This window comes from Capsicum annuum, chromosome 1, assembly GCF_002878395.1.
Source record: "Capsicum annuum cultivar UCD-10X-F1 chromosome 1, UCD10Xv1.1, whole genome shotgun sequence".
NCBI lineage: Eukaryota > Viridiplantae > Streptophyta > Magnoliopsida > Solanales > Solanaceae > Capsicum > Capsicum annuum.
The window spans coordinates 148,390,585-148,409,715 of record NC_061111.1 but is presented as its reverse complement, the minus strand read 5'-3'; the positions used below and the strand labels follow the sequence as shown (position 1 = coordinate 148,409,715).

General features: G+C 39.3%; 1 protein-coding gene across 1 annotated transcript in view; it reads right to left on the bottom strand.

Moving 5' to 3' along the window:
• Positions 1 to 573: 573 nt before the first annotated feature.
• LOC107839676 (structural maintenance of chromosomes protein 5) overlaps positions 574 to 19,131 on the bottom strand; it is a gene marked incomplete in the record, with an annotated part of 31,531 nt that continues 12,973 nt past the window's right edge. Inside the window, 9 exon segments of the mRNA XM_047397776.1 lie at positions 574 to 954; positions 1,043 to 1,146; positions 2,610 to 2,682; positions 2,762 to 2,849; positions 2,924 to 2,972; positions 10,973 to 11,027; positions 11,104 to 11,203; positions 12,136 to 12,213; positions 12,303 to 12,419. Coding sequence (XP_047253732.1) covers positions 893 to 954; positions 1,043 to 1,146; positions 2,610 to 2,682; positions 2,762 to 2,849; positions 2,924 to 2,972; positions 10,973 to 11,027; positions 11,104 to 11,203; positions 12,136 to 12,213; positions 12,303 to 12,419 — 726 coding nt within the window.

The following is a 19,131-nucleotide window of genomic DNA, read 5'->3' as shown; positions in this document are numbered from 1 at the left end:
AAAAGAAAAGAAAAATATGCTTATGTGTGTTGAAGAATCAGCTCACGTGTACGGAGGGGGGACGGAAATCCTATTTATGTAATATTTTTTTTTATCAAAAACTAAGAGTGTTCTTTTAAGGTGGTCACTAATTATTGCCCCTCAAATCGATGATCTTTAAGGGATGAACATGGAGGACTACCCCAAAACCGAAATAGGGGTAACCCGTGCAAAAATTTGAAAACCAAGAGCAAGAAACTGTTTTTTCTCAATTATTTGCATCCCCAAGGCGTTATCGTTGAAGAAATAAGGGACGCAGATGTAAAAGCATAGATTTTTCCTGGAACAGGTATACACCAAGGAATTTTATAAAGGGCATAATAGGAAGAGAATTTCACAAATAGCCACTTCTACAGAGCCGCAGGTGCAAAACTAAATGAAATTTAACGATTTGTTCGTATGAAACTGACATTTGGACAAAAAAATAATTGCTCTTAAAAAGCTTCTTCATCACCAACCTCTGCCTTTTCCAATCTTCAGGACACCGTCCCAAAGATTTTATTTTTCAAAAGTTAATCTTGATAGGGGCACTAGAAAGAAAGACATTCTCATATCATACTCGAAGAGCAATATGCATTCATCTACTAGAAGAAATGAACAATTTCTGAATATAAACAAACAGAATGGAGGACAAACTATTTGGGGTTCGAACACAGGAATTATCTCTATGTTACAATAAGTAAGAAATTATGCACTACGAAGAATTAAGAGCCAATATAGACAGATTTTTCAAAAACAGTAGCTGAACGGTATCATTCAGCTTTTAATGGGGCAAAATGAAGATCAACTAAAAGATAGTAAATTTTCCTTATCGACAAATTCCTGGTAGAATCTTGCACAAGTAATACTGATTCTAGTCAGCGGCAACTGAGGTTAATCCCATCACAGACCTCCAGCTTTCTCCAGAACTCCAAACTGCAATTTAGCACCAGAAGAGAGGCATTTAGTGCATGGTTAATGTTATGACTACAGGCGTATGGTAATAGTTAAAGAGGTAGAAAACCTTTGGATGGCTCCTCAATCCAGGGCCCATTCATAACAGTCAGAATGCTGCATGCTTCGCTGTAATCAAGATTTGGCAGCAACTTTGGGGTAAGCAAGAAGCACCTGTAAAGGATTTGACAGAATCAGAAATAGCACCGAATGCTTTTGTGGACAACTAGTTTCATGATTTCATCAACTTCTCCAAAATATGCAGGCGAATCGGCATAACAGGCATGATCACCTAGACAAAGTAAACCTACATGGATTCACGTTAATATGAGAAATCAAAACTGCTAATGGGCATGGCTCCTCTAATAGAGAAGTTGAGAGTTCAAGACTTGAAAAGAAATATCAACTATTTGACATTTATCACCATAGAAGGTTGAAAAATCTGACCCCTTTCTGCAGAAGCTCTGATAACACTTGCACAGGAATCTCTCTCACGAGGGGCTAACCCTGTATATTACATTTACTAAATGCTGATTAGTTTGTCATTTTAAGCCTCACTTTGTTAGACGCACATTGGATGGCCGCTGTTATCAATCAGATACTAGAATCCAGCTCACACAATGGAAATCATATACTAAATGCATGGTGGGTAGGAAGCAGGGTACAACTATCAAAATATTGGTATCTTGAAGTATAAATGGAACATGTTTGATTACGTCGAACAGAATTTCAAAGTAGAACACAGGAATGGGAATGCAATATACAAAGAGAAATGTTAATGAAAATTTTCCTTTACAAAATCATTACCCTTTGTCAGTTGCCGCTTTCAAAAAAAAAAAAAATCATTACCCTTTGTCAAGTATAAGCTACTCTAATATCAAAGAACCTCAATTTTGCAGATGATGTTAATAAGTTGTCTTGCATGATTTTTTGTGTTCTCAACGTTTAGGGATAATGGCACTTTTATTATTTGATAAATCTCTCTCCTAACAGATTTCCCCACAGCTTTTCTTATGCACGAGATTGTTCTGTTTGGGACTGTAGTGAATAAATGGGGTTAGCCCTTGGTAACCAGGTACAACAAAGCTAAGTTGCACGGACTCTTCGCTTTCAACTCCGCACCCGTATCTGATTCTCCACAAATACACTACTTCTGGAGAATCTGACACACCCATTGAAATTTTTGAGAAGTCCAAGCAAAAAAGTAAGTAGAAGAGAGTTAGTCCTCATTTAATTGACCTCCTTTTCAAAGTCAATATGTTTTTTGTCATCTGAATCAAGCAGTTCAAAAACAAACAATCTGGAGACCGTCAAACTAATCCCCTCTTGGTCTTAACAAAGCAGATATATTGACCACGCAAAATTGTAGCAGATTAATGTGTACATGAACTTCATTTCTTCTTACATCAAAGATCATTCTTAAAACAGAAATTCCTGTAGAGGTCAAAACAATCTGCAGATGCCTTTCTAGAAATCCCTAAGATGTTGGTTTTTCAACAATTTGAAAAAAGCATACATACCAAGTTCATTTATCACAAGGACACAAGCAAATAATTTCAGCACAAATATTGCTAGTGTTATGACATGATAATGGTAAAAGATTCATGAGAAGAGAAGAGAAAAGAGAGTTCTCTTACTGCGGTGTATTGGGTTGGCTGGCGGCTCTCACTAATTGCTGAAACATTTTCCTCTCATTGATAGGATCCATTCCTTGAAGCACAAAAGTACACAATGATTTCTTGCATCCGTTTAATTAAGAATAACAATATACTGTAAATGTATAACTGACCTTGATTTATTTCATCCACCACTCTAAATGGGCAATTTGTAAGGTCTTGGAGAGAAACTAGGTAAAGAATAGTTGAAACAGATCGTTCCTGAAAGGATATTGTATTAATAAGTTATACACCAATCGAACTCACAGATAGAAGAAGTGGTTTAAGTAACTTACTCCTCCAGATTGGTGGTGGGCACTTAGAACTTGGAGTTGTCCCGTCTCCCTGGTAATAAGAATGCAAAGAACAACAAACTGTAAGCAAGCCATGGAGAACCCAAAATAAATAAACAAACAAATAACCCAAACAGAACGTGCATAATTCCAATTTACCATACAGAGGACACAACAACATTACCCAGTGTAATCAGACAAGTGGGCTCTTGGGGGGTGGGGTGGGGGGTATGCAAACCCCTACCATGGAAGGTAGAGAGCATGTTTCCAATAGACCCTTGGCTCAAGGACAAGAATATCAAAACAGATCGGAAAAAAACGGAAGTGAAGAAATCATGGCAAAATACTATAGAAAGTATGACAAAGCATCATGGAAAAAAAGGAACAGTAACTATAATAGAATAGTGTGATAATCAAAGTACAAGAGATAGTAACAGAATTTGAATGACAAGAAACTACAGGAGAAATATGACGACTAGCAGTATGGAAGGATAAGCAAGACAACACTCTACTACTTACTAACCTTCTACCCTAATTTGCATCCTCCACAACCTCCTATCTAAGGTCGTGTCCTTGGGAAGCTGAGACTGGGTCATGTCCTGTCTAATCATCTCTCCGTAATATTTCTTTGGCCTATCGCTACCTCTCATGAAACCATTCATACACAACCTCTCGCACCTCCGAACTGAAGCATCTGTGCATCTCCTGCACACACCCGAACCATCTCACCCTGCTTCCCGCATCTTGTCCTCCACAAAGGTCACACCTACCTAGACCCCGGATATATTCATTTCTCATCATATGGCTCCTAGGAATAACTAGGATGTCACACACGCCTATGGGTAGGATTTCCATAAAATAAGTCCCTCATGGATGTGGAAGACATGCACAACACATGCAGAAAAAGAATTAAAATTCTAATTAAACAGGATAAAATTCTAATTAAAATTCAGAGTAACAAGATCAAGACAGCCACTTCTCCAGCAAATACTAGTATTTACCACAGAAACAACATTATTTGGAAAGGGAAACCTAACACTACTACAAAAGAAAACAATGGACAAACTGAACTCCATCGGGACCATGAAATGAATGCCCAGCAGTCAGCTGGAGTATCTCGCGATAATAAAATGCAAGAACTCTTTATTTATGTTGTATTTTCTTTTTTACATCAGTTAATTTCTCAATATTGCAAGTTCTGTCCAGAAAGTTGGGGGGTTGAGCTTTTCACGAGCCCAACAGTAAGGTTCCTTCCATGATCCGCAGCATCATACAGGCAACATCTTGACAGTGCTGTCATTTTTTATGTTGGTTAACGTGTTTTATGAACTTCATGTTTTTTTGGAAACCACCTCATTACATCAAAAATATTTGTTCTCTTTGAAAATTATCTTCTTTGTTACTAACCTGTCACTGTTGATTGCTTTTACCAAAACATTACTTAAACATGCATTTTTATTTCCTCAGTGAATTTGTCTTCCATTAAAGAAGTGGAAACTAAGACTATAACCCCCACCACAGGCTAAGACCTATTTATCAATCAAAATTCTCCAGAATTCAAGAACTCTTTATGGATATAGAGAAATTTTTTACTACAGGGCAATTATAGCCCTTCAAAAATAAGAAAGGGCAGCTTGGTGCACTAAGCTCCCGCTATACACTAGGTCCGGAAAAGGGTCCGACCACAAGGATCTATTGTACGCAGCTCACTTTACATTTCTGCAAGGGGCGGTTTCCAAGGCTTGACCCTGTGACCTCCTGGTCATATGGCAGCAACTTTACTAGTTACCCCGAGGTTTCCCTTCAGGTCTTCAAAAATAAGAACTTGAAAAAATCTCCAAAAAATTAAGCACTGATTTAGGCAATAAGTGTTATACTTCACCCATGACATAACTACATCATTTATTATGTTCTTGTTTGATAACCTTTCATAAGGGATACCTAACACCTTCCACCAGCATCTGGTACCAAGTAACTACGTTTACCAAGGTTAGGATAGATGGAACGAAATTGCTAATAGTTGAACCTAAGACCTTATGGTTCTCAACCACTTTATTGACCACAAGACCACACTATTGGGTGCAAATATATCATTTGTTATACTAAGAGTTGTATGATGGAGCGAAGACTCGGGTGAGGACGGTGGGAGGAGAAGAGCATTTCCCCATTTTGACAGAGTTGCACCAGGGATCTACTTCTAGCCCGTATTTGTTCGCCTTGGTGATGGATGGTTTGACACGGCGTATTCGAGGAGAGGTGTCTTGGTGCATGCTATTTGCGGATGATGTAGTTTTGATTTATGAGACTCGGAGGGACGGGGGGTTGTTAATGATACATTGAAGGTTTGAAGACAAACTCTGAAGTCTAAAGGGTTCAGGTTGAGTAGCACCAAGACGAAGTACTTGGAATGCAAGTTCAGTGACTTGTCGCATGAGAACGAGGTGGTAACGAAAATGGATTCTCAGGTTGTTTGTAAGAGGGATAGTTTTAAGTATCTTGGGTTTATGATTCAGGGGAATGGAGAGATCAACGTCATTCACTGTATTCGGGCAGGGTGGATGAAATGGAAGCTCGCCTCGGGAGTTTTGTGTGATAAGGTGTCACCCAAGCTTAAAGGTAAATTTTATAGTGGTAGTCCGCCCGGCCATGTTGTATGAAGCGAAGTGTTGGCCAGTCAAGAACTCTCACATTCAAAAGTTGAAGGTAGCGAAAATGAGGATGTTGAGTTGGATGTGTGGACTTACTAGGGGAGATAGGGTTAGGAATGAGACTATTCAGGAAAAGGTGGGAGTGATTTCAGAGGACAAAATGCAAGAAGTGAGGTTGAGATGGTTTGGACATATGACGAGGAGGGGCACTGATGCCCTAGTTCGTAGGTACGAGAGGTTGGCTTTGGATGGTTTTAGGCGAGTAAAGATAGGCCGAAGAAATACTAGAGAGAGGTGATTAGGCATGACATGGAGCAGTTATAGCTTATTGAGGAAATGACCCTAGATAGGAAGGCATGAAGGACGCGAATTAGGTTAGAGGGCTAGTGTGTGTAGTTGAGGCGTGGCCAGTAGATAGGATTGCTTTGGTGTAGCCTTGCTAGTAGTTATAGGGCTTTGCAGATAGGTTGGAGTTTCTAGCAGGAGGGTTTGGGTGAGGTGTGTGCTCTCAGTTTGATAGTGTATAGTACTACTTTGTGGGTGTCTTATTTCTGTTATTTCATCTTGTTTCATGTTTTATTACGACTTTTTTACTGCCTTTTGTCCTGAGCTGAGGGTCTATCGGAAAGAACCTCTCTACTTCTTCGGAGGTAGTGGTATAGGCTGCGTACATTTTACCCTCCCTAGACCCCAATATGTAGAAATACATTGGGAATGTTGTTGCTGCTATATTTCACCACCAAGGGTTTCTTCTAGTGGCAAGAGCACTATATTCAATGTGTGGGTTGCCTGTCACAAGTTTGAATCCTGTTGCATACAAAAATGTGGTACTAGAGTGGAGAAGGATAAATGAGCAGGCCATTTCAACTGAGTCCGTAGACCACATGCTCTTGGGGTTTTCGTGGTTATTAAAAAAAATTAAGCTTTGCATTTGACTTAGATGTACACAAGGAGAAGGGAGCAGCAGGATTCTATAATAAAAAAGAACAGAATCAAGGGTGCGCACAAGAACTAAAAAGGCTTGTTTCTTTCGATGTAAAGTTCAAAAGTTACGTGAGTAGGAATAAAGGAAAAACAAAAATTTAAATACATGATCAAGTTGAAACTTGTGTCATGGAATGTTGGGATTGAACAATGGGAAGAAGAGAAGGATAGTCAATAGTTTAGTTTTATGGGTGGAAAGCAGACATTGTCTTCGAGAAACAAAACTTGATGGGAATATTACAGCAAAGGCAAATCAAAATTGGGGAGGCAGATGGATCAAACATGCTTTTCTAGAAGCTAGTGGAACAAGAGGAGCAATTATGATAATGTGGGATAAGAGGGCATGGAAGGAGGAGGTCCTGAAAATAGGAATTTACTCTATTACCTGCAATTTTGAGTCCCAAACTCAGAACTTCACTTGTCACATAACAGGAGTGTATGCTCCAAATTGTTACAAGGAGAGGAGGCTAGTGTGGGAAGAACTGGGTTCTGTGAAGGGTCTGATGGGCCTTGGGCATTGTGTGGAGATTTTAATGTTGCTAGGTACATTACTGAAAAGAAAAATTATAACAAAAGAACAAGGGGCATGAGGGAGTTTTCTGATTTCATAAAGGACATAAAATTGATTGATTTGCAAATAGAAGATGTTACATACACTTGGTTTAAAGGAAATAAACATGGAGCAACTTCTAGGATTGATAGAATTCTGATCTCAAAAGAATGGGATGACAGTTTTAATAATTTGAAACAGATTCCCTTCAATGACTGTGTTCTGACCATATCCCAATAGCTTTGATTGGTGGTGCTGGGAGAAAAATAAAAGTTATTTTAAGATGAAAAACTGGTGGCTACAAACAGAGGGCTTTGTTGATAGAGTCAGAAAGTGGTAGACTTCTTTCAGCTTCGCAAGAAGACTTGATTACGTATTGGCGTGCAAACTTAAAGCACTGAGACACAAACTCAAGGAATGGAGAAAAGAAGAAAGCGGGAACATGGCTTTGCAGAGAAAAAAATTATTAGTGCAGATGGCAGAATTAGATAGAGAGAGGGAAAATAGGGTGCTCATAGAGGAAGAAACAATAAAAAAAAGCTGCAGTATTATTAGAATATGAGGAGCTGATCAAGAAGGAGGAAATATCTTGGAGACAGAGATCAAGAGTTCTATGGCTTAAGGAGGGAGATAAGAACACCAAGTTCTTCCAATAGATGGCAAATTCACACAAAAGGTACAACAATATTGATCAACTGATGATACAAGGAAAAGTTTCTCAAGAACCAAACAGAATTAAAGGGGAAATAATTTCATACTACAAGAAATTGTATACAAAATCCATCCAATAGAGACCTATTTATCAGAATGCTCGGTGTTATAACTGAAAAGGAGAAAATGGCCCTTCAAGCAAGATTTGAGGAGAATGAAGTACTAAATTGCCTAAAGTTATGTGCAACTGACAAGGCGCTCCTGGACCAGATGGATACACAATCGGTTTCTTCATCAAGTGCTGGGATGTAGTGAAGTAGGACATAATGGACACATTTCAGAACTTCTATGATCAAGAAGTGTTTGAGAAGAGCTTTAATGCTACTTTCATTGCACTCATTCCCAAAAAAAAAGGATCAAAAGAGTTGAGGGACTTCAGACCAATAAATCTTATAGGTAGCATATACAAACTTCTATCTAAAATACTCAGAGAGATTGAATGAAGGGTGCGATAGACAAATTAATGGATTCACAACAAATGGCTTTATAAAAGGGAGACAAATCATGAATGCGATTTTGATTGCTAACGAAGTAGTCGATTCTAGAACCAAACAGGAAAAAATGGGCATTCTTTGCAAGCTGGACACTGAAAAAGCATAAGATCATGTTAACGGGAAGTATCTAATGAAGATTCTAGAGTTGATGGGATTTGGACAGAAATGGATGAACTAGATTTTGTGTTGTATCTCATCAGTTAACTTTTTTGTTCTTATCAATGGGTCTCCAGCAGGTTTTTCCAGAACTCAAAGAGGGCTTAGACATGGCGATCCTCTATCACCTTTCCCATGCTTAATCACTATGGAGGATATAAACAGTATGGTAAAGACAGCCAACACTAGGGGATGGTTGTTTGATGTATCCAAAGAGGGGATAGAAACCTTGGAGGTGACTCACCTTCAATATGCAAATGATGCACTAATTTTTTGTGGAGCTGATGAAGATCAACTGAGATACTTAAGGGTGATCCTGGTCTTGTTTGAAGGGGTGTCTAATCTACACATTAACTGGAGCAAAAGTTTTATGTATTCAATTATTGAAAACAATATGGTCGGGCTAGCATCAATACTGGGGGTGAAACTGGTACTTTGCCAACAACTTACTTGGACATGCCTTTAGGAGCAAAATCCAAGTCTACTAAAATTTGGAATAATGTGATAGAAAAGTGTGAGAAGAAATTGGCCAAATGGAAAACACAATATCTATCTCTAGGAAGGTAGACTAACACTCATCAACTCGGTTCATGATGCTATGCCAACATACATGATGTCATTATTTCCCATTCCGACAGGGGTCATTAAAAGGTTGGATAGCATAAGGAGGAAATTCTTGTGGCAAGGAAACAAAGAGAAGAAAGGCTCTCAGCTGGTAAAACGGAAATCAGTAGCAACCGGGAAGAAGAATGGGGGAATGGGAATTAAGAATGTGAAGTATCAAAGCAACGCACTCAGAATGAAATGGTTGTGGAAATACTCAAACGACGACCAGTCACTTTGAAAAAGAGTGATAGGTGCTAAATATAAGGCGGAAGACAATTGGATGACCAAGGAAGCGACTACACAATACGGGTCCAGCTTATGGAGATCCATAAGAACTCAATGGGAGGAAGTCAAACTTAACTCCAAGGTAAAAGTGGGAAATGGGGATAAGACCAAATTTTGGAAGGAAGAGTGGCATGAGAAAAGGAACCTGGAAATCCTTTTCCCTGATATATACAACTTAGTTTTCTTTCAACAAAGGACTATTGCGGAACTTTGGATAACACAGAGATGGAATTTCAACTTTAGGAGACAACCTAATAATGACTGGGAAGTAATGAGGGTGGCAGAATTTCTTAACATGGTTGAAAATTTTAATGGTCTTCAGGCAGAAGGACGTGTTATGGTGGAAAGGTGGCAGCAAAGGCATATTTAAAGTAGGCATAGCCTACAGGTTGATGAACCAACCAAGTCTACAGAATCCTACCTAGACATGGAAACAAATTTGGAAATACAGAATCCCCAATAAAGTTTCATGTTTTATGTGGCTGCTAGCTACGGAAGCAACTCTGAGCCAGGATAATATAATGAAAAGGGGGATAACCTTATGTTCTAGGTGTTTCCTATGTGGGGAAACCTCAAAAACAGTAAGCCATCTATTTCTACACTGCATATATACTCAGCAACTATGGAGAATATTTTTTATCCTTAAAGGCATATATTGGACTATGCTAGAGAGAGTCACTGAAGCTCTAAAAAGCTGGGAGGAGGCAAGCGTCCATGCTAAAGACAGAGCTAGATGGAGAATTATCCCTGCTTCAATATGGTGGGCAATTTGGAAAGAAAGGAACTCTAGGTGTTTTGAGAGCATAGAGAATAGTGTAAAGAAAGCTAAACTAAACTGCATTTTGTTGTTATGCTTTTGGTGTAATCAGTTATGCTCAAATGACACTATCACTATAATTGATGTTTTAGACTCAATATAGATATAGAGCAGTGGAGTTTGGAGTACATCTATATATAAGGTTTCAGTACAACCCATGTACTGTTGTGATATAATACAAAGTTACCAATTTCAAAAAAAAAACAAGGAATGATGGAAAAGCTAATAATTGTCATTAGCACTGAAATTTACAGCGATTTTCTTCCTTGCTGGTGTTAATTGGATTCACATGATTCAGGGAACAAACTCCAAATGTTGGCATTTTAGCAGATTAGATGAGAACAAAGCAGAATGTGGAAGACAGCTCACTTCCATACTGTTCACATATGTTGTTGGTGTTCTGAAGCACTAACTGAAGCTATAGATGCTAAGGAATCTTTTCTTTGTTTTGCTCATAAGTGAAAAACACTGATTTCTCTTCCCAAAAGATGATTTGTACAATGCAAAAAGACAACTCTAGGTTCAGTACTATAATATTGAACTAATATATGGCATCAAAAGAAACATAATAGTCCACTATGAAGAACTATGTGCTTTCTAGGACCAAAGAAAAACAATAAAAAGTTGTTAGTGCACTTTGTAACATAAGTACTTCCGATAGGTAGAAATTTAACACTCCTCTCAAAAGACAAACGAAATAATGTTATGAAAAATCTGTCTCTTCTCCAATAAAGGACAGGGACAAGAGGCAGAAATTTCAATTTAATCATACTTAAAAATAAGAATCCGAGCCGTAATTACCTGAATTTGACTTTAATTAGTATCCCATATTTGTCAAAGTCCATGCCATGCTCATCTGAAGAGAGAATGATCAATACAGGTTGATAAAACTTCTCAAGAAGTAAGTTCTGCAAGGTTTGAGGTTAACATACCTAATGAAACTTCCCCTGCAACAGCCATTTCTTGGAAATTGCGGCTAAAAGTCTGATTGATTTGAGAAACAAGACTTCTTAATGTCGGTAGCCACCTTTCCTGCAAAATCCTAAGATCAGAACCATTTTTGGCAGACTACATTGTGTCCGCATTAAACATAAACACCTTGCAACATTACAATCAAAGCCAAGATAACAGATAGATAACGAAATAAAGGAGGAAAAAGATTTTAATAAATTATCTACAATATTTGATACTTTAACCCTAGTTTTCCCCAAATACTTAATGAACCTCTTATGCAAAGAACCTGTAGCCTTTTCTTTCTCTAAGACAACTTAGTTTTCTTATTCTTCTTGTGTTGAAATTACTTGTCATAAGATATACTAGTTCTAGGTAGCATAAAATCAAACATTCATTTTTGTTTTAAACACGCACACAAATCGTTGCTGAGTTTTTTTTTTTTAAAAAAAAAAGAATAAAGGTAACATTTCTTAATAAAGTTCTTCGATGAGGCAATTCAAACATAACAGTAACGTCAACCTTTTGAATGAAATAACACAAGGATGGGATAGGAAGAAGAAAATCTCAACTGAGTGCTCTTCAACTGATATCAATGCATCGCAGTTTGAAATATTTGTGTCTGAGTCTACCTTCACCCATCAACAAATTATTTCCAAGTGCTTGGCCAAAATGAAAAAAATCAAGCTCGCACATGAGGGGACATGATGCAGACCAAACAAGCCCGCTGCTCCCACAGCTTCGGCTTTTAGATAAGGCAGTTCACCCATTCAGTAATATTAATGATATATAGCTTTTAGATGAGGCAATTCACTCACATTTAGCAGTATTAATGGGTACATTTGAGACCTTAAAATAACAGATACCATTTGAAAGGAAAGTCAACCCTGTATATGGAAATGAGCCACTGTAGGATTCAATAAGCTACTGCTTCATATACAACAAGTTGGCTAAGAACATTACATTCACCAGGTAACTACCAAAAATGCTAGAGAACCATAAAAACATCCAACCTTTAAAGCATTGATTTCACTAATGAGGTTGCTTAATTTCTCCTCTTCCATCTGTTGACTCTTTGAAAGAGATTCTATCTGCAAAAGAGCAAGATAAAATTAGATGTGATCATCATATAGTTTAAAAGGTTAAAATGGAAAAGCATATAAAGGGAACAGGGAGTTACTTTTTTCCGACGTGTTTCATATTCTTCTAGAACATTATGGTTCAGGAAAAGAATGGAGTTGGCTTGAGAAATAGTATCTTGAATAGCCGCATCCAATTCATCAATTGTAGATGGCATCTGCAGGAAAATTGACAAGGAATGAGTTAATATGCAGGCAACCTTGAGAATCACAAACATTAAATATGCAATATGAGATGAACAGAACATAAGAGGCATACTGAATTGATCGATTAGAACCATTTGGTGCAGAGTCAATAAAAACAGATACTACATTCAAGCTGCTACAGAAAGATCATTTACAAAGCAGTATTAAATTATCTCAACCTACTAATCTGAAACACATAAAACCTGGGAGACAAAAGCTCTTCTAACAATAACAAAATAAAGGTTCAAACAGATCTACAAAAGAGAGAAGTATGCATATTCTCGGATGAAATCAGAAGATTTCATTGACGATACATTTATCAACAGTTTCAAGAGTAGGCCTGCTTCTTTGAAACTGAAGTGATACTATTAGCAAACAGCAATTGAAATCATGCTCCATTACGGTCGTCTAGATCTGCATAATGAGTTTTAAATAAAATGGTTCCTCCTATTATGTAGATAACTAAAATGGTCCAAAAACTAATTGGGTCAGAGATCATGGTGGTAGAGAGGGAACTAACAGGGAATAATTTTTGTTATTTAATTATATCTTTAACACGTCCACTCATGTGTGGACTTGATTCTTATTAACTTCCAAGCACATTAATATTCTTTTTAATAATAGGTAGGAGTGTGACTTGAGCCATGACATTTGCCAGCTCTGCTACATTAAAGAAATTGGACCTTGGATCTAACTCATACCAAAAGTTAGCTCGATATAGGAAGAATTTCATGATCTAGGACAATCCTCGCCTCGTGGAGCTATTGAAGTTAAGTTAGGTCAAAGATCCATTTTGTTAACACGATACAAAGCTCATCCCTAATGTTGGCTTATCCAATGTTGGTCCCTTTGTTACATCATTCACGCTCCAAATATCCAGCCTTGAACATGCAGATGGAGTGTTAAGAGTCTCACTTCAGTTGAATATACCAGTTGTAATCTCATATGATTTTGAGCAATCCTCACTACTTGAGCTAAACTTTTGAAGTTGAGTTAGATCCAAAGTCCATTTTCTAACAAAAACCTACAACGTAATATAAGGAAAGGTCAGAAATGGCAGCATCCAAGGAACTTTAGGATTGACAGCATGCCAGAATATCTAGAACCGACAAGGTTTGTGACTTTTATGATGCACTAAGAAAATTATGGGAGTAATAGGCAAGTATCCATTTCCAATCTCAAAAAGAAATAAAGATTCTTGTGCATCTGTGGATAGACTAAGTTTTGAGTAGCCTGTTTGTTATTAGTGTCTCATCTCGCCTTTTTTTGTATGGACAGGAATTTGTGGCCCTATTTAGCAAAAGCTTGTTATGCCTCTATCAAAAAATAATATTCCTTCCGTCCTAATTTGTAGGAAGGTGTTTGATTGGATGCTGAGTTTAAGAGAAAAAGGAGTAGTGGCTGTGATTGGCGATGGTAGACTAGGGTCATGTCATAGGTCGGGGTTTGGGGTGGGGGTGGGGGTGTCGGGTCTGGTCTAGGAACGAGTTTGGGGTTAGGGGCAAGGGGTAGTAAGGTTAGGTGGGATGAGGTTGCTTCTAGGTTGCGAGTTGGGTCTTGGAACATAGGAACTTTGCATGGTAAGTCTATAGAGCTAGTGAAGATTCTTAAAAAAAGGAGGGTCAGTATAGCATATGTCGAGGAAACTAAATGGGTAGGCACTAAGGCGAGAGATGTGGATGAGTATAAGTTGTGGTACTAGGGTAGCGTGAGACATAGAAATGGGATAGGTATCTTAGTAGATGAAGAACTTAGGGAGCAGGTGGCAGAGGTAAAGAAAGTTAGTGATAGGTTGATGTTTATTAAGTTGGTCATTGAAAGGTCTACGGTGAACGTTATTAGTGCCTACGCCCCGCAAGTAGGTTTGAACGAGGAGGAGAAGAAGGAATTTTGGGAGGTTTTAGATGAGGTGGTGAGGAGCATCCCGAGCACTTTGAAGCTTTTCGTGGGAGGGGATTTCAATGGGCATATTGGGTCTTTTTTTTTTTTTTTTGAAATTAGTAACTTTACTCTATATATCCACAGGTATACTACAACCAAAAGTGTAGTTCCCCCCCCCCCCCACCACTGTTACAACTTACATCAATTTCGAGCTAAACTAGTGCCTATAAATAATCTAGCACATCAAAAATTTCTTCTATCTGAGTTAATACATCAAGTTTACACCAAAAATAAAAAACGCCTACACAATTCATTTTGATCTTCTGCAAGCTGTTTTGCACATTCTCAAAACATCTGTTGTTTCTTTCTCTCCAAAGTGTCCACCATATACATGCTGGGACAATCTTCCATCTCTCCTCGTCCTTTGAAGCATTACCGTCCCTATTCCAACTACTTAGAACTCCCTTAATGCTCCCTGGTTTCACCCACCTCATCCCTTTCAGGCAAATGAACATTCTCCAAAGCTGATCTGTCCACGGGCAATGCAAAAAGAGATGGTTTATTGTCTCAGCTTGCTCTCCACATAGAGAACACCTAGATGCTAAATGATAACCTCTTTTTTTTTAAATTTTCGTGAGTTAAAGCTGCTTCTTTAGTTAGTAACCATAGAAAATAGTTTACTTTGTAAGGCACCTTAGTTTTCCAAATCATCTTCCATGGCCAGCTGATCTCCTGTCCTGCGTCCATATTAAGCTCCTTGTAAACTGATCTGACAGAGAACCGCCCTTGACTATCTCTCTCCCATATCAACGGATCTTTCTCATCAGTGAGATTAGTGAAGGAAGCCAAGGAATTCTGAAATTCTGCCACTTTGTCAATTTCCCAGAAATGTTTCTTAGTTCCAAATTCCACCCTTGTCCAGTCCACATGGTAGCCAGCCACAGTGGCAAGTTTTTGTTGGCTTAAATTAAACAGCTCAGGATGCAGTGGATGCAGTTGTTTCACTGTAAAGTCGCCATTCCACTTATCTTCCCAGAATTAGGTCTTTTGCCCATTGCCCACCTTCATTCTTGTTCTGTGGTATAAGATAGGCCACAAATTCTTAATTGCCTTCCACACGGTATAGTTATATAGAGTGCTTATCACCTTTGTCATCCACCTATCTCCCATACCATATTTTGCTGTGATGACATCCCTCCAAAGCATGCCCTCTTCATTAGTGAACTTCCAAAGCCACTTCATCATGAGACTTTGATTTTGATTTCTCAAATTTCTAATTCCCAAACCTCCCACTTTCTTGTTCACAATCAATTCCTCCCATTTGACTAAGTGAAACTTCTTGTCTTCGCTTCTTTGCCACAAAAAATTCCTTTTGAGAGCATCAATATTTTTAGTTACACTAGCTGGCATCGAGAATACTGACATCATATAGGATGGTATTGCATCCAGCACACTCTTCACTAGTGTCAATCTACCTCCTAAAGACAAGTATTGATTCTTCCAATTTGTGAGCTTCTTTTCACATTTCTCCAGAACCTCATTCCAGATACCTTTTGATTTACTCTTGGCACCTAAAGGCATGCCTAGGTAAGTTGTAGGGAACTCACCTACTCTACCTCCCAATTTTGTAGCCAACAACTGTATCTCATCAACTGTATTGATAGGATGAATGAAGCTCTTGTTTTAATTAATATGGAGACCTGATACTGCCTTGCAAATGATAAATATGACCCTGAGAATCAAAACTTGATCTATTTCTGCATCACAAAACACAACATACCATCTGCATATTGGAGGTGAGTTATCTCCAAGTTGTTAATTCACCAACTTGAAATCTCCTAATCCATCCCTTCCCTTTTGTGGTGTTGATGATGATGTGCATGGCGGTTTCTGTTTTGGGGAGCGGAATGAAGGAGGAGCTTCTCTTTTGGATTTTTCTAGGGCTTTTGGGTTGTGGATAGCGAATTCGAGCTATCCAAAGGAGGAACACCTTATTACGTTTCGTAGTTCAGTGGCCAAGACTCAGATAGACTTTTTGCTTCTTAGAAAAGGGGATAGAGCACTATGTAAAGACTGTAAAGTCATACCTAGCGAAAATCTTTCGACTCGGCATAGTTTGTTGGTGATGGACTTGGTTATCAATAAGACCAAGAAGAAGAGAAGTGTGGAGGCTCGGCCCAGGATTAAGTGGAGTAGCTTGACTTTGGCTAGTGCTTTGAAAATGGAGGAGAAGTTGAAGAGTAGGGGGCTTGGGAGAGTAGAGAGGGTGTGGATAGTATGTGGGAGATGACTGCCAGTCGCATTAGGGAGACCGCTAGGGAGGTGTTGGGTGTCTCGAGGGGTCGATCTGGCAAACATCGAGGAAACTGGTGGTGGAACGAAGAGGTTAAGAGAAAGGTGGAGTCTAAGATGGCTTATGCTAAGTTGTTTGAGGGCAAGGATGATGAGGAAAGGGAGACGAATAAGGAGGGGTATAAGGTAGCTAGGAGAGAGGCTAAGTTAGCGGTTACGGCCGCTAAGACAGCAGCTTTTGAGAGCCTGTATGCGGCTTTAGATAAGAAAGGCGGAGATAGAAGTTGTATAGACTAGCCAAGGCCAGGGAGCGGAGGGCTTGTGACCTTGACCAAGTACATCAAAGGAGAGGATGGTACAGTGTTGGTTGAGGATGCCCTCGTTAGGGAGACGTGGCAGTCCTATTTTCATAAACTTTTGAACGACGAAGTGGACAAAGGTTTCGTGTTGGGTGACTTGGAGAAATCTGAGGAGTGTCACGATTATGGTTATTGTAGGCGGATTAAGGTTGAGGAGGTCAAGGAAACTATTCGCAGGATGCGGCGGGGTAGGGCGACGGGGCTAGACAAGATTCTAGTGAATTTTTGGAAGAGCACTAGCGGGGCAGGTTTGGAGTGGTTGACAAGGTTGTTTAACATTATTTTTAGGACAGCGAAGATGCCTGAAGCATGGAGGTGGAGTACAATGATTCCAGTGTATAAGAACAAGGGAGACATCCAGAGTTGCAACAACTATCGAGGTATTAAGTTGTTGAGTCATACTATGAAGGTTTTGAAAAAGGTGGTAAAGTTGAGGATGAGAAGGATCATGACGATCTTTGAGAATCAGTTCGGTTTCATGCCAGGTCGCTCGACCACTGAAGCCATTCACCTTGTGAGGAGATTAGTAGAGCAGTTTCGGGAGAGGAAGAAGGAATTGCACATGGTGTTTATTGATCTGGAGAAGGCATATTACAGAGTTCCCAAGGAGATTCTGTGGAGGTGTTTGGAGACTAGAGGGGGTGCTCGTGGCATACACTAGGTCGATTCAAGATATGTATGATGGTGCGAAGACTCGTGTTAGGACGATAGGTGAAGATTCGGAGCATTTTCCAGTTTTGATAGAGTTGCACTAAGGATCGACTCTTAGCCCTTTTTATTTAACTTGGTGATTGATGTTTTGACGCGACCTATTCAAGGGGAGATGCCTTGGTGTATGTTATTTGAAGATGATGTGGTACTGATTGACGAGACTCGGGGTGGAGTTAATGATAAATTAGAGATTTGGAGACAGACACTTGAGTCTAAAGGATTTCGGTTAAGTAGAACCAAGACGGAGTACTTAGAGTGTAAGTTCAGTGATGTGTCATAGGAGGCTGGAGTGATTGTGAAACTGGACTCTCAGGCCATTCAGAAGAGGGAGAGTTTTAAGTATCTGCAGTCTATGATTCAGGGTAATGGTGAGATTGACGAGGATGTCACGCATCGTATTGGGGCAGGGTGGTTGAAATGGAGGCTCGCTTCGGGAGTTCTATGTGATAAGAAGGTGCCCCCGAAGCTTAAAGGAAAGTTCTATAGAGTGGTAGTCCGGCTGGCTATGTTGTATAAAGTAGAGTGTTGGCCAGTTAAAAACTCTCACATCCAAAAGTTGAAGGTGGCAGAGATGAGAATGTTACGATGGATGTGTGGACATACCAGGAAAGATAGGGTGGGGAATGAGATTATTCGGGCGAAGGTGGGAGTTGTCTCCGTGGAGGACAAGATGCGAGAAGTGAGGTCACGTTGGTTCGGGTACGTGATAAGGAGGGGCTCTGATGCTCCAGTGCGGAGGTGTGAGACACTGGCTATGGATGGTTTTAGGCGGGGTAGAGGTAGACCGAAGAAATATTGGATGAAGCAGATTAGGCATGATATGGAGCAATTACAGCTTACGGAGGACATGACCCTTGATAGGAAGGTGTGGAGGACGTGGATTAGGGTAGAGGGTTAGGGAGTGAGAGTGTGTCAGTAATAGTAGGGGAGCTTTGTGTCTGGAGTTTCTTGTTCGTGGTGTTGTGGCTGTAGTATTAGCTTGTGGCTAGCAGTGCTAGTTTATTTTGCATACCGTACTAGTTTATATGCACTTATCTTTTGTATTTGTTATACTGTTAATTTGTTTTACGTACCATACTAGTTTGTTATATGCACTTATCTTTTGTGTTTGTTATACTGTTATCGGTCCTAAGCCGGGGGTCTATCGGAAACAGCCTCTCTACTTCTCCTGAGGTAGTGGTATGGTCTGCGTACACTCTACCCTCCCCAGACCCCACTAGGTGGGAATACACTGGGTATGTTGTATGTTGTATGTTGTATGGAAGTTAAATAGTTACTAAATATTGAAAGATAGTCATTCTTTTTGGCACTGATTAAAAATGAAAGAGTGTTACATAAATTGGGATGGAGAGAATAATGTTTTGTGCTTTGAGGTTTCATGTACTGACCGGTGTAGAAATTGCTCCAAAAACCAACAAACATGTGGAAAGCAACGCAGTAA